The 16,394-nt window shown below is 38.6% G+C and overlaps 1 protein-coding gene and 1 pseudogene across 1 annotated transcript; both read right to left on the bottom strand.

Annotated features, from left to right (window-relative positions):
• Positions 1–211: 211 nt before the first annotated feature.
• Positions 212–4,179, bottom strand: LOC130455206 (olfactory receptor 998-like; annotated as a pseudogene).
• Positions 4,180–14,339: 10,160 nt separating this feature from the next.
• On the bottom strand, positions 14,340–15,212 carry LOC130454983 (olfactory receptor 998-like). Its single transcript, XM_056801745.1, has one exon. The coding sequence runs from the start codon at positions 15,210–15,212 to the stop codon at positions 14,340–14,342; it is 873 nt and encodes a 290-aa protein (XP_056657723.1).
• Between the last annotated feature and the right edge of the window lie 1,182 nt (positions 15,213–16,394).

The following is a 16,394-nucleotide window of genomic DNA, read 5'->3' as shown; positions in this document are numbered from 1 at the left end:
GAATTAATATTTTAATGTGGAAGAGATAGATGGAGGACACAAAAGAAAATGAAGACAGTAACATCTTTAAGTAAGATGAAAAGGAGCCATGAGCCTTAGAATATAGCAGCAAAGTAGATGGCAACACATTTTCTTTAACTTCATTTCCACTAAAAGAGTATACCAATTTCTGCTGTTAGACCATCTGAAATTTCCAAGGGCTTCGGGTACATCAAGATGTTTGGTAGCTGTGGCTGAAGTACTCATGGAAACAGTTGCTAGGCTCCATCTCCATGGGGTTGCTTCTCTGGTATGGGGCCTCTTTTTCCAAAGAATTGAAGACACATGATCTTCTCCCAATGATAGTCGCAGTACCTGGACTGGAAGGAAGAACCATAGTCCTAAAGTAACTGCTATTAAGGCCTTGGGGTTCAGAGTCCTTTCCGGTGAACACAGAAGGGCAAAAGAGGCCACCTAAGAGACTGGAGGCAATACGGATTGTGATTACTCCATTCTAGTAACCACTTATCAAAGATCACAGAATGGTTCTTTAGCCATGCAGCGAAGAAAGTGGGCCTCTTTCCTATTATTTTTATTTTATTATTTATAATATGAATATATTATTTTCTACCAAAAATATCTTCATTTCTAAAGTCCTTCTTAATGCATTTTTTACTTCTTTATTCCACAAGCTATAGATAATAGGATTCAACATGGGGACCACTGCTATGTAGAACACAGACCCCACCTTGTGGAGGTCAAGGGAGAAGCCTGCATTGGGATGCACATAGTTGAAGAAGAGAGAGCCATACATGATGCTGACAGCAATCAGTGGGAAGAACAAGAGGAAAAGGCCTTGGACCTCCCATCAGCTGAGTGCATTTGCAGGAGAGTCATGAGAATGTAGTTGTAGGAGATGAGAATAGTCAGGTTACTGATGACTCCCCAAATCCCAGCCATGGGGTAATGGACTCATCTATTGAGGTGGGTATCAGCACATGCAAGGGAGAGCAAAGGGGCTATGTCACAGAAGAAATGATTGAGGACATTCTGGCCACAGAATAGTAAGCAAAAACCTAAGGATATATGGGTAGTGGCAGAGATAGAGGCTAGGGTGTAAGGCCCAACCACCATATGGATGCAGAGATTCTGAGACATAACAGCTGTATAGTGTAATGGGTTGTAGGTTGCCATATATTATGGGGAAATTAGCCGGAGCTGCTGAAAAAACAGAAGCAGGAAGGTTCCAGAATTCTGGAGAAGTGACAGGACTGTTGCTTCTTCTGACAATGAAGCAAGAGGTTCAGTTCTGTCTAGACTCCTAGGGTGGACCTAGTGAAATAGCTATTTTCTCTCCTGTGGCTTCCTTGCAATCTATCTTACCAACTACCTGTTCCTGTGTATCCTGTTGATGGTGAGAGATATTCCCACAGAGCTGTTGGAGATACCTAAAGCCATCTGGCAGTGAGACCTTCCCTTTGATCCCTGTTCCTGCTTACCTTCCTACCTCACTTCTTCTATCACCATCCAATGTGGGATTTGGGTTAATGAAGTATATTGTATTTTAGGAACTAGGACTTTTAGGTAGAGACATAACTGACAGTATAGATACCATCTCTCTGAAGCTACCAACTAGAGTTGGTGGAAGTTTTACTTCTACATCTTTATATAGATCATCTAAATTCCCTTATCTTAAATAAACCTTGTTTAATAATATTTGGTATTTTAAGGGAAATGTGGTTAATTTCAAAAGGGTTAGACTTGATTATTTAAGAGTGTGGTTGCCATGGATTTAATTAATTCCCAAAAGATTTTATTTACAATTTATTTACAAAATGTAGAAAGAGTGAAGCAAGAAATCAGAGAGAGGATAAGGTAAGATATCTAGCCTGAGCACAATTACTCCAGGCCCCTCTGGGCAGGGAGAATTAGTTTCAACCAGCCTCGGCAAAGTCAAGGAACGGGAAGCCTCTCTAAAGAGTACATCTTTCCTGAGGCTGGTCTCTTCAGAGGAAAACCAGCAGTTAAAAGTCAGCCTTTCACTCACCACATGTCAGTCCAGTCAGCAGATTCATTATCAGCCTCACCAGGAAAACAGGGTGTCAGGTCCAGTCAGGAGATCCTTCTGCTCCTCTTCACCAGCCTCAACTTGAAAGTGTGAACAATTCCTTCAGTCTCCACTTCCAAAAAATGAAGAACTCAATCTCACAGGAAGTAAAAGCTCCTTTTCAAGATGCACCTTTTTTGTTACTTCCTGTGTATTTTTCTAATTTTACATCTACCAATCACAGTTGACACTTTCTTTTAGGACTGCCCAGAAGGCAGTCAGTCGATTCTGATTTGTCATCCACTATCACACATGTGGGTGATGGGTCGCAGATCTTCCCCACTCAATGTGTGAAATAAGGTGTTTGCATCTTTGGTGATTAAATCTAAAAATGGGTAGATCTCCATACTTACCTTTAACTGCCATGTTCTAAAAATAGACAGGGGTTACAATTTAATCTTAACAATCAGGGGAGAGTTAAGTATTTTCATTGTTATATTCAGAGGAGTGTTAAATGTAATCTTCACAATATCCTATAAGCTTTATCCTATTGGCATTCTAAACCCTGCATCCTTCTGATATTTGTCCCAATCATTCCTTGACCCACTAAAACCATTACCATCAAGTATCTTTTAAATAACAATTATTTCAGTTTACCATTTCACATATACCAATCAAATGCTATTGAAGCTAAAAGGAAATATTCAACAATGATGAAGGGTTCAGTGAACCACATCTGGACAGCCCAACTGTAAGGATGATATTAGAAAATAAGTATTGTTTTATTAGTTTAGGGATAAGAAGTAATGTGGCTGGTTTGAGAAAAGAACTGGAGTTTGAAGCAGAGCTGAGAGAGCATGTTAATTTCAAATGTTGACAGTTATAACCATTTTTCTAAGTCAATTATTCTCTCTAGCAGTTGGCAATTAGGCTCTGGCAGTTGGCAGAGACACATTCTTAGAGACTCTCAGGGCTGGAGGAGATAACATGTTTGGCTCTCACTCTGTCTGAGGGAAAGATCTGAAGGAGATCAGTATTTTCCTTTCCCAACTTGGGAAACACTATTAACTATCTATTGTGGTTTTTTATAGATTGCTTAACTCTGAGAAGACCAAAGAAAACTTAGTTTTTGGTTTGAACTCTGAGTCTGTTAAGAATAATTGGATTCTTAGGGGGCAGCTGGGTAGCTCAGTGAATTGAGAGCTAGCCCTAGAGACGGGAGGTCCTAGGTTCAAATCTGGCCTCAGACACTTCCCAGCTGTGTGACCCTGGGCAAGTCACTTGACCCCCATTGCCTACCCTTACCACTCTTCTGCCTTGGAGCCAATACACAGTATTGACTCCAAGACGGAAGGTAAGGGTTTAAAAAAAAAAAAAGAATAATTGGATTCTTGTTGAGACTCAACCAGCTAGCCTTTGCTATTTTTTTATTTGAAGGCAAAGTAAAGAAGTATAAGGATAATAGTGGTAGTTTTTATTTAAATAGTATAAATTTGGGTTAATCAGATCAGGGAGGATTAGTGTAGCCTGTGAAACACAGGAGAAGCAGTTCCTTGTAGAACCTGGGAATTTATTTGAGTGGATTTAGAATCCCTTAAAATTAGAAATCTTTTATTTATCCTTATATATTTCAATAAATACTTTATTTTTATAAGAGTCTCTTTAGTGTCCTTGTACCTATCCCTGAAAGGAATTTACATTTGAGCTTCACTTCATCACTGAGGATACTTTTTATTACCTCTATCAAAAGTATCTAAACAATTTTAGATTGTTTAGATTTAGATTTAGATGGGAAAAGTCTATGTTGGAACAGTTTTTCTATCTATTTTGTGTAGCTCACCATAATTTTTTTTATTTTTACACAACCCAGGAAAGAGATAGTTTTCTTCTCCACAAAGGAGTCAGACAATGTTTTGGGGGCAACAGCAGAAGAAGAGCAGACATCCACAAAGGACAAGTGACTGATAAAAAGGTACATGGGAGTGTGAAGTTGGGAGTCTATCCACATTAGAGTAATTATATTCAAGTTTCCAAAGACAGTGATGAGATAGACAAACAGAAACATGAAGAAAAAGATAACCTGTAAGTAGAGTTGCTCTGTAAATCCCATGGTAAAAAAATTCACTCACTATAGTTTGATTCCCACTTTCCATTATCTGCTGTAATCGCCTAAGGAAAGCATAAGTTCCTTTTTATTGATAAATTCTAACTTGTACCTCCACACTTTTCCTTCAGTGAACAACCAAATCCAAAATGTGTTCCACAGATCATTAGAATCGTGAACTTCCTTCAAGGTACAAGCTGTAAGTTCATTCTCCCTCATGAAATAATTAAAAAAAAATACCCTTGCCTGTTGATTTAGAATCAATTCTAAGACAGAAGAGCTGCAAGGGCTAGACGATGGGGGTTAAATTACACTTACACTTACACTAGTAACAATCTGAAGCCAGATTTTAATTTATGTCCTCTTGACTCCAGGACTGGGGCTCTATCCACTATGCTACCATGCTTCCCCTTGGAATTACTTTTTTTTAAAGCTTCTTTTTTTTCTATTTTTTATTGGCAGGGGTTGGGAAATTATATGCAGTAGTAATGTTTATACCATAAAATGAAGAAGAGAAAAAAAAGCAGAAACGGTGAAACATTATTTTTAAATGCCCAAAAGAGTACAAAAGGAAAATCAGAGAAAGCTCAGGCAAACAGGCTAGTTATGAAATAGTTAGTTGGATTTATTATATATGTGATTCTTTTCCAAGTATGCCAGGATGGGCTGGATATATGTGGTTGCAAACCAACATGCTTTTGTCTTATTTACATGTCATATGGAAGTATGCATTTTTGGTATTTAGTACACAATAAAAATAATTAGCATATGCTATTTTTTCTTTTACATTTTTCAGAACTTAGAGTGAGTTATTTCCACATATAACCCTCTCTTGTGACTACTAACTCGTTTTCCATCACATTTCTCATCCCAGATTCCAAGATAGTCTATGGGAATTGTTCAGATATTTCCTCATTCCTCATTAAAATTTCAACCTCTCTCATTAATTGTTCATTTCTAATTTATTAAATAAGCTCAATTTTTCAAGAATACTTATAAAATACACAGGATAAATCTCTTTTCCCATAACATTTTGCTCCTCTCCCTCATATATTTATATGCATGTGTTTATATTTGTTAAATTATATTTTCTGGACTTTAATAAACATAGTTTATATAGCCAGTAACTTAACAAAACAATTTTATGAATAATACTTTGTAACTTTATGGGTATTTATGGAGGGAGAAAGAAAGAAAGAAAGAAAGAAAGAAAGAAAGAAAGAAAGAAAGAAAGAAAGAAAGAAAGAAAGAAAGAAAGAAAGAAAGAAAGAAAGAAAGAAAGAAAGAAAGAAAGAAAGAAAGAAAGAAAGAAAGAAAGAAAGAAAGAAAGAAAGAAAGAAAGAAAGAGAATGAGAGAGAGAGAGAGAGAGAGAGAGAGAGAGAGAGAGAGAAGGAGAGAAGGAGAGAAGGAGAGAATTACCCATTACATTACCCAAAATTCCTTTATGTATTACCTAGAATCTTTTTCCTTTTTCCTGCATCTGGAATTTACGCAATTGTATTTGAGTTTGCTATGATTCTTCCCTTGCTCTCTATTATCTGAGCTGGATATAGAGAACCTTTTTCTTTAGTTATTATTAATAAAACTTTTAAAATATAATACCTTAGTTATTGTATATTAATAATAAAACCCACAATTAGAACCCAGAACCTCCCATCTCTAGTCCTGGCTCTCAATTCACTGAGCCACCCAGCTGTCCTCTACTGTATTCTTTTAATGCCAGTGTTCATCTGATGTTCTATGATCACAAGACACAGAACACTATTCTTCAATGATCAGTGGAGAATCAAGCACTAGATATGTTGAGCAGGCTATAACACCTTCCAAACATGGTCTTACAAAGAAATGGTGTAAAGGAAGTCATCAATGAAACACACAATCTAAAAATAAGATGGGCTGGTCATGTAATAAGGGCAAGGAATAATGGATGGGTTCCATGTTAACCTTGAATTGTCTTGAAAAGGACTTGAAGAAGGCTGTCAACATATTGGCTGGGCCAACCCTCTATGGTGCAATAATGGGAAAATACAGACAAAAGTCAAGTAAGATGAATGGAGAGCATGGATAGGCTGTAATCGGTGACAATGGGGAGAGAACCAGTGTATATTTGTGGATTGAGCAATGTGTACTGGGAATATCCATATATTGAGCAAGACCACAGGTGTTCTAAGGCAGGGGTGACAAAGTGTAGAAATGTAATTGGGAAATGTTTGACAAAATAAATAAAACCATATTACAACATAAAAACACCCATAAATGCTTTCTCTATACCAAACGCCTTCTCTATCTCCTCCCCACCATAACACTAAACATGTTCCTAAGCTCTTCAAAGTTTTTGAAGTAAATGGAGGCAGTTAGGTGGTAACAGTAGCTAGAGCACTGGGTGCAGATTTAGGAGGATATGAGTTTATATTTGGACTCAAGAACTTACCTGCTGTGCTGATAGACAAAGCGCTTAGGCTCTGTTTACCTCAGTTTCCCCAACTGTAAAATAGAAATAAAAATAGAATTTATGATTGGCACATAGTAGGCATTCAAGAAATGCTTGTTTAATTCCCTCTAAAATGTATACAAGACCTTTCTCACTACATGCAATCTTGTAATATAAATAATATCTGATAGTAATAGCCTGTTATAATCAGAACTCAGATTTCTGTCTTCCAGTTCTAACGTGAGTACTCTGATCAACCCATCATTTATCTTTCATTATCATATGAGAAGGATATTAGTCTCTTGTCTCTAAAATCAAATACAAATTCCTCTTTTGAGCATTTAAAATCCTTTACAACTTGGTTCCTTCTACCTTTCTAGATTTGTTACAGAATAATACCTTTAAGGCTCTTGATGGTGGAGCTAAATTGGTTTCCTTGCCATTACTGTCATATATCATTCCATCTCCCACTGCCATAACTTTGTATAGTCCGTTCCCCATATCTGGAATGTACTCCTTCCTTACCATTATCCCTTACATTCTCTAGCTCCCTTCAAAGTTCAGCTCAGCAGCCACCTCATACAAGCAGTCTTCCTAACCCTTCCTTAGTCCTGATTGATCTGAATGCCTTCCCTCTAGAACTGTTCCCAATTTATCCCGTACAATCTTCCTCATTTGTTGTTCACATGTTGCCTCTCTGATAACCTAAAAGCCCCTCAACATCAGGATCTATTTTCCACCTTTATGTGTACCCCCGTTGATTAGCACAAAGCCTAGTACATAAAAAGTACTTAATACTTCCGAACTGATTTGATTTGTCTCTGTTCTCCCTTTTCCCAGTATATATAGATATGTATCTATTTTATTGTATTTTCTTTGCCTGTATATATATATATATATATATGGGGGTGTACATATTCATTTATGCTAATATATGTTGATTTCCCTGAAAGAATATGAGATTCTTAAGCATTCAATTTTTTTCTTTGTGTTCCACTTACATTGCAAAGTGTATAGTAGTTAGCAAATAATAATGGTTTTTTTATTTGATCGATTTCTTTGAGGACAGGAGACACTTCATTGGATATGAAGTCCAAAGATTTGAGTTCTAATTCTGTCTCAGCTCTTCTGATTGAGCAGCTGGGGCAAATCACTTTCATTTAAGGTCTCACATTCCCCAGATGTCAAATTGGGGTATGGAGCTACATAATCCCTAAAGTACCTTCAAACTCTGAAAGTTTTTGATCTAAGGATGTAATTCAGTCACCCAAAGGCAGAAAGGATGAAACCAAAAAAGGGAACACACCAAGCCCTTCATTAGTCTCAGCGTATCAGCCAGGGTCTGTCAGTCAGGGCTGTGGCCAATAAAGAGATAATGCTGCAGGGATGAATTGCATTTATGCCAAAAGGAAGTCAATGACATGTGGTCATTTTTAGGTCTTTTTTATGATCCTAATTTTGGACATGACACCCAAAATATGGGTATTGGTCTATAGCTGTGGAGATATTGGTACAAGATAACATAGTTAACAGAGTCTAGCTGTGAATCAGGAAAACCAGAATAAAAATTTAATCTTCCCCAACATAACAAAGAATCATGAATGGGGACAATAGGGTGGAAGTGATGGGGATAGGAAGGGATCAGGAATGAAGGTATCTCTTTTATTTTTTTAAACCCTTACCTTCTGCCTTGGAATCAATACTTTGTATTAGTTCCCAGGCAGAAGAGTGGTAAGGGCTAGGAAATGGGGGTTAAGTGACTTGCCCAGGGTCACACAGCTAGGAAATGGAATCTCTTTTATTAAAGAAGCCAAAGGACTTCCTCTTACTCAACACAGAAGGGAAACAGATAAGATGCTAATCCACATGCTAACCAGAGTATTAATGAAGTTACTAACAATATGGTCGAGTTTAGAGAGGAGGAAAAATAAGTGAATCCAGAAGGAGGAAAATAGAATAAGGATAGGAGAGGGGGCTATTGGAATTGGAGGGCATGGTGAGGACAAAGAGTAGCATTAGGAAAACAGATGGAGGATGAGGAAATGCAACAGGCAAAGTCCAGTCTTACTCGTGAATCCAGGGGTTCCCGACAGGTGGCTAAGGATCAGTCAAAAAAAATAACAAACAGAAGACAGCTGTATCTTTATGGCAATGGGAATGCTTTGCATATGATAGCTGCTCCACCATCCCCAGGTTTGATGTTTATTTTTATACCCATTTTCTTGGCACACAGGTACATTACCTAACACACATGTCCAAAGAGAGATAATTAGAAAAGTGATACATTAACTTTTAACAAATCACTTGATTAACAGTCTATATTTTTGCATTGTGATTACAGACAGCCTAAAAGTTCCACACAAGAGAAATGATTTTGTCACAGGAAACATAATTTTCTCATTACCCTGTGAGAAGTTTTGAGCTTACAAAAAATCAAGGGAAATTACTTATTACTTTTAATAAAATGGAATAATTAATCAGAAGTTCTTAAAAGACAATTCAATAATCGTACCATTGAGGTTGAGGGGTACTGGGAACACAATTCAAACTTAGACTGATCATTTTTCAGGGTTTACTAAGGTGTTCCTGAGTTACTGGTTTGTGAATTCGAGTCGCTGAGGCATATTGAAGCTTGATATACCTGTATATTTTGTGAAGGACTTTATGATTGATTTGTGTGTTGGCTTCATGAAAATAAGTTTCTGTGAGTGGAAAAGTTCTGGGTTTGGCTTGTAGCTGCAGTTTGCTGTGAATTATGTACCTAAATAAAAGTTAACCCATGAAAGTCTTTGGGATTGGATGTGAGGGTCTGATCTTTTGGTGATGTTTTAGAGAACTAGGTACAGGTATTTTGCTTTTGCATTATTCCTTCTGAGACTAGGGGGAATAATACTCAGGTCAATCTGTAATATGTAAGGGATATTGATGAGAGAGGTCATGCAAGGGGGACTGAGTGGGCAATCACATCTTGCCAAGGGCCACTCTGTGGAGATCCTTCTCCAATTGCCACCTATTCCTACCACACGTGAATCTGTCAAGGCATTGTGACCTGATGGGTCCCAGAAAGGAAAGGGCAAAAGTCAAAGAGTTTGTGGTCTGAAAGGGAATTTCAGAATTCGAGATTTTGAAAATGGAGTAAATATAAGGAATGACAAGAAACCAGGGTGCAGTGAATATTGCGAAGTAAAAAAGAGCTGAAAGTCACTGAAATTGAGGAAGCCAATGGGTCTCAATGGGCTTCTTGAAGGGGATTTTGTCATACTTAACTAAGATAATGAAGCAAAGAATGGGAAAAAAACATAATTAGCAAGCCAGCTGGAAACTGGTTTATTGTAAGGTAAAGGATGTGAAAGTAGTAGAGAGTTTAGGTGAAAGACAGATTAATAACATGAGGGACAAGTTTCCTGATTTCAGTTCTTCACTCCAAAGAATGGAAGGAGGGACTCTCTGAGGGAGGATTACACAATGCGGATGATATCAGGATTAAGGTATGATTCTAATAAGGACCTAAAAACAAGAAATATTTCTGGAAAAGATGGAAGACATAGCCAAGTTTGCTCACAAATAGCCAATATGTATCTATTGCTGACAGTCTGAAATGCATCTCATTTGATCTTGACATTTTCCTGTAGGTGCTGGTGTTATCCCTACTTAATGGATGAGGAAATAGGCTTAGTAAACACTGCTAGATACTGTCTGCAAACAAGGGAAACCTTTCCTCTGTATTATTTGACCAGGGGCCATCCATTCTGACTTCCTTTGGATAGGTAAGTGGGAAGAAGCTTAGTGACTTCTTGTCTGCATCGCTGTCTCCTTTGAGTAAGAGCTTAGCCTTTCTGCTCCACTGTGGTGTGCTTCAGGTCTGTGTGGCTCTTTGGGACCCCATTTGGAGCTTGGGGGAAAGGATACTGAAATGGTTTGTCATTCCCTTCTCCAGGTCATTTTATAGATTAGAAAACTGGGAAAACAGAGTTATGTCGTTTGGCTAAGGTCACCCAGCTGGTAAGTGTCTGAAACTGGATTTAACTCAAGTCTTCTTGATTCCAGGTTCCATCCACCGCCCCACCAGGGTGCCCACTTCCCTGTGTAGGGGAGACTAAGTCATTTAAACAGCATTTACTCTCATCAACACAGCCTGTTACAACATATTGAGCCAACGTCCAAGCTGTCCATCTTCTGGCCTTCTGGTGAAACTGCAGTGCCACAGACCCTCACCACCACAATTGCTATTCCCAAACTGATTGTAAGCTTCTCATACTTGGTTTTCTAATTCTCTAATTTACTAATAAATTTAAACATTTTTATGGTTAAAAAAAAGAAGAAGAAAACATTGCTTCGATCCTTCTCCTCCAATTTCCACGTATTTGTGCATTTTCTGCCTGCTCTCACGTGGGCTCAATTCACGAAATATATCTGGGTGGTCACACATTTACCCCAGTCCAGAGTACCAGGATTCATGGGTAGTACTGATGAGTGTGTTCGAGTCCTTCCTAGTTAACAAACAAGTTTGAATGTTCCAGAGTAACCCAGATATTGTGAGGGGTAGGCCAAAGAGCCAAAGTTTCATTCCTGGAGAAAGCTAGCCCCCAGCAAAACCAGGACCTTCGTGATGAAGTTTTCCCTTCCATAGGTTGCTACGGCTAATCTGACCCCTCAAATATACCATCAGTACCCTAGCCTGTCTTTATACAGGAGGGTATTGATAAACATCAATCACACCTCCAGAAGAACTTAAGAACCTTTGCTATGAACAGTTAAGGGTTTATTTATTTAATTAAAACCCTTACCTTCCATCTTGGAGTCAATGCTCTGTATTGGTTCCAAGGCAGAAGAGTAGTAAGGGCTAGGCAATAGGGGTCAAGTGACTTGCCCAGGGTCACACAGCTGGGAAGTGTCTGAGGCCAGATTTGAAACTAGGACCTCCCATCTTTAGGCCTGACTCTCAATCCACTTAGCTACCCAGTTGCCCCCCAGTTAAGGATTTATTGGTTCTATGTTCAAATTTTATTTTCGAAGCATTTTGCTTTAGTCGGTGGGAGACTGTGGCTGGTTTGGGAAGGCTTAGTGGGACGCGAAATGGTTGGATTATTCAATGGTTGCTCTCCTATCATCATTTACCTCTGACACCACCAAATCAAAATGATGTTTTTCATGAAAGAAGGGGATAATAGGAAAATAAAGCAACAGAATAAAATACAGAATTCGTAGATATGCCCAAAAGTAACTGAACAAGAGGGTAGCTGGGTAGCTTAGCAGTTAGAGAGCCAGGACTGGAGCTGAGAGGTTCTGAGTTCAAATATGGCCTCAGACACTTCTGAGCTACATATAATCCTGGCCAAGCTATTTATTCCCCATTGCTTAGTCCTCGTTGCTCTTCTGCCTTACGATCGATATTGATTCTAAGGCAAAAGATATGAATTAAAAAAGAAAAACAATGGAACAAAATTAAATCCCTACAAAGAAGGCTCTGAAATATTAGGCAGAACTAGTTGTGAATGAGTGTGGCCACTGACTGTCACTTTAAAAGTTTACCTCTTGAAACAATACAAAGAGCACTAGATCTGAAGATAGAAGACTTTTGTCCCAATCTTGACTATGGGATGCTGAATAAATAACTTAATTTCTGTTTTCTAGGCCTTGGCTTCTTCACATGTAAAAGAGGGGGAGGGCAAATATTTTTTTTATTTCCTAAGATCCTTTCTAATAGAGTCCAAAATTAACAACATAAATTGTAGTATTAATTGATGGCCAAAAATTGATAAGTCCACCTAATTAACCAAGAACTATTTTTTAAGTTTATAGAACTTCTGATAGACTGGTTCCTTTATGGTTCTTTTTGAGAATGTTTTTAAAGGCATAAAATACAAATGAATTATAAAAGAAACAAATTATATTTAAATGGTTTCCAAAATGTATTTTTAAAAAGAAAAACACAAGTTCAAAGGTCCCAGGTTCAGAACACTTTAATGCTTTTATCTGAACGAAAAATACATTCATGAACACATACTACATGCAAAACATCTTGATAAGGAGCCTGGAATACAAAGAAAAAATTAATAATTCTCCACTGTCAAAGAACTGACATTCTAATGGCAGAGGGTAGAGGAGAGAGAAAGCAAACAGAAAGTTTTATCTGAAGTCAAATAGAAAAATTGCAGAATCTTTAGCAAAAGAGATGTCAATACAATTTCTATTGTGTCATTTCCATTCATATTTCAAAGGAATTTTGAGGCAAGTGCATTTTTCCGGGTCTTTGGATATTTCTTAAGTTCCCATGGAAGTAATTGATAGGCTGTATCTTCCACGCATGAGGCCTACAACAGCTGTCCTGGAAGATGAGCCAATAACTAGGGGTAAATTGGTCATATCATTGGTAGCAAGGAATGCAGGTCTGCACTCCATCGTGATTTGTGCTCTCAATTATGGCTCCAGTGACTGTGATCAAAGGTCAACCTATAGACAGGAAGGTACTGCTGTTCACAAGGCCCTTTCAATATGTATATATAGATACAGAGAAATGTCTATATCTATATCTATGTGTCAATATATGTATATATCAATCTATCATATCTATCAAAAGACATAGACAGACTAACAGACAGATAAGAGAGAGAGACAGAGAGGCAGAGGGAGGGATGATGGAGGGAGAGAATGGAGGGAGGGGAAGGGAGAAAGGAGAGAGGGAGAGGGGGAGGAAGGGATGGTGAAAGAGGGGGAAGAATGGAGGGAGGGAGAGAAATCCATAAGGCCAAGAGATCCCATTAGAAATATTACAGGGCATATCTGCTTCTGCATTCTACATACTTCTCCATACCACCACTTAGAAAGGACTTCATGGTCAGAGAATGGATCTTCATCCAAAAAATGTCATGAGTGGACCACCTCACACCTAGCAGATTCACCAATATGGGAGCAAAGGAAATAACTGTTGGAGATTTGGTAAAATTGGGACACTAATGCATTGCTAGTAGAGTTATGAATTAATTCAACCATTCTGGAGGATAATTTGGAATTATGCCCAAAGGGATTTAAAAGATTGCCTACCTTTTGATCCAGTCATACCACTGCTGGGTTTGAACCCAAAAGATATAAAGAAAAAGGCATGTACAAAAATATTCATAGCCACACTCTTTGTGGTGGCAAAAAAAAATGGAAAAGGAGGGGATGCCCTCTTATTGGGGAATGGCTGAACAAATTGTGGTATCTGTTGGTGATGGAATATTGTGCTCAAATGAATAATAAAGCAGAGGAATACCATGGGAACTGGAATGACCTCCAGGAACTGATGCAGAGTGAAAAGAGCAGAACCAGGAAAACATTATACACAGAGACTGATACACTGTGGTACAATCAAATGTAAGTGACTTTGCTACTAGCAGCAATTCAATGACCCACGACAATCCAGAGGGACTTATGAGAAAGAACACTGTCCACATCCAGAGAAAGAATTGTGGGAGCAGAATGAAGAAGAAAAACATAAGATCAATTACGTGGTTCGATGTGGATATGATAGGGGTTTTGGCTTTAAAAGATCACTCTACTGCAAATATTAATAACACGAACAATAATACATGAATAACCCAGTGGAATTGCTTGTAAATTCTGGGAATGCGGAGGGAAGAGGGGTGGGAAAAAATAATGAATCATGTAACCATGGAAACCTATTCCAAATAAATAAATAATATCATGAATGGAGCTCATTTTTATTTACCCAAAGAATTTTTTTTTCCTTTCTAACGTCCTTCTGAATGCATTTTTCACCTCCTTGTTTCTCAAGCTATAGATGAGGGGGATTCAACATGGGAATCACTGCTGTGTAGAACACAGACACAACCTTATTAAGGTCCAGGGAGAAGCTGGCACTGGGCCTTACATAAATAAAGAAAAGGGTCCCATACATGATGCTGACAGCAGTCAGGTGTGTGGAGCAGGTGGAAAAGGCCTTGGACCTTCCTTCAGCAGAGCGGATCCTGAGGATGGCCAACAGGATATATATGTAGGAAATTAGAATAGTCAGACCACTGAAGACTCCCACACCTCCAGCCATGATGAAAAGGACTAACTTATTGAGGTGGGTGTCAGTACATGCAAGAGAGAGCAAAGGTGATATATCACAGAAGAAATGATTGATGACATTCTGGCCACAAAAGGGCAATTGGAAAGTTAAGACAGTATTAGTCATAGCGTTTAGAAGGCCCATGATGTAAGGCCCAACTACCAGATGGATGCAGACACTCCGAGACATGACAACGGTATAGAGTAATGGGTTGCAGATTGCTATATACCGATCATATGCCATTGCAGCTAAAAGGAAACACTCGGTGGTCACAAAGATTCCAAAGAACCACATCTGTGCCGAGCAGCCTAGGAAAGAAATGGTTTTCTTCTCTACAAAGAAGTCGGCCAACATTTTGGGGGCAATAGTAGACGAAGAGCAAATATCTACAAAGGACAAGTGGCTGAGAAAAAAGTACATGGGGGTGTAAAGCTGGGAGTCTATCCATATCAAGACGATCATACCCAAGTTCCCAAAGACAGTGATGAGATAGAAAAACAGAAACATGAGAAAGAGGAGAACCTGTTGCTGGAGATGTTCTGTAAATCCGACGAAAACAAATTCAGTCACCACGGTTTGATTCTTAGCTTCCATTATATGCTATCATCTGATAAAAGAAAAAAGACTAGTTTTATTACTGAATAATCTAGAATGTTCTTCTCTCCTATCTTATAGTATCCTTAGTTTCCACCAAAGTACATCTGTCAGTGCTTCCTTCCTCATGAAGATACCTTTATAAGAATTTTTCCCTTTTTTTCAATAGGGAAGAGAGAGGAGTAATAATGTTGCTGTCCGACTGTCTGAGAGAGAGAGAGAGAGAGAGAGAGAGAGAGTGAGAGAGAGAGAGAGAGAGAGAGAGAGAGGGAGAGAGGGAGGAGGAGGGAGGGAGGGAGGGAGGGAGGGAGAGAGAGAGAAGAGAGAGGGAGGGAGGAAAGGAGAAAGAGGGAGGGAGAGAGAGGGAGGGAGGGATGTAGGGAGGGAGAGAGAAAAGAGAGAGGGAGGGAGGAAGGGGAGAAAAAGGGAGGATAGATAGATAGATAGATAGATAGATAGATAGATATAGATTAAGATATTGTTTGGAACTGATGTTACTCCTACCTCTAAATTTTATAATTGTATGAGCTCAATCTTTGTTTACTTTAGGGAGGGAGGGAGGGAGGGAGGGAGGGATTGAGCATAAGCTCTTACTACCCCAAAGCATCTCTTTCATTCAGATTCCTGAAATATAATTATCCAAAATGAAAAGACTCCTTAGGAGAGGTTCTGATCTCTCTCTCTTTCAATTAGTTGGAAACACCACTGCCACATAAGTGTTCCTAGCATCACTTTAAATCAGTTACTACCATGATCAAAACCTTTCCATCATTCCCCAATTGTCTGCATAATAAAATTAAAGGGGGGCAGCTGGGTGGCTCAATGGATTGAGAGTCAGGTCCAGAGATGGAAGGTGAGGTCCTGGGTTCAAATTTGAATTCAGATACTTCCTAGCTGGGTGACCCTGAGCAAGTCACTTAACCCCCATTGCCTAGTCCTTAACTGCTTTTCTGCCTTGGAACAGATACATAGCATTAATTCTTAGACAGAAAGTAAGGGTTTAAAAAGTGATAATAAAATTAAAGGTAGTTAGCATGGTTTTCAAATCCCTGCACAGAAGGCTCTCACCTGTCTTTTCTGCTTGATCTCACATTAATATCTATATATGTACATATCTGCCAGATTAGACAACTTTCCATATGTGGTAGAAACCAAGGTGTTCTTTCTTCTGCACTTCTTCAT

This window comes from Monodelphis domestica, chromosome 6, assembly GCF_027887165.1.
Source record: "Monodelphis domestica isolate mMonDom1 chromosome 6, mMonDom1.pri, whole genome shotgun sequence".
NCBI classification, from domain to species: domain Eukaryota; kingdom Metazoa; phylum Chordata; class Mammalia; order Didelphimorphia; family Didelphidae; genus Monodelphis; species Monodelphis domestica.
This window is presented reverse-complemented; position numbering and strand designations above follow the sequence as displayed.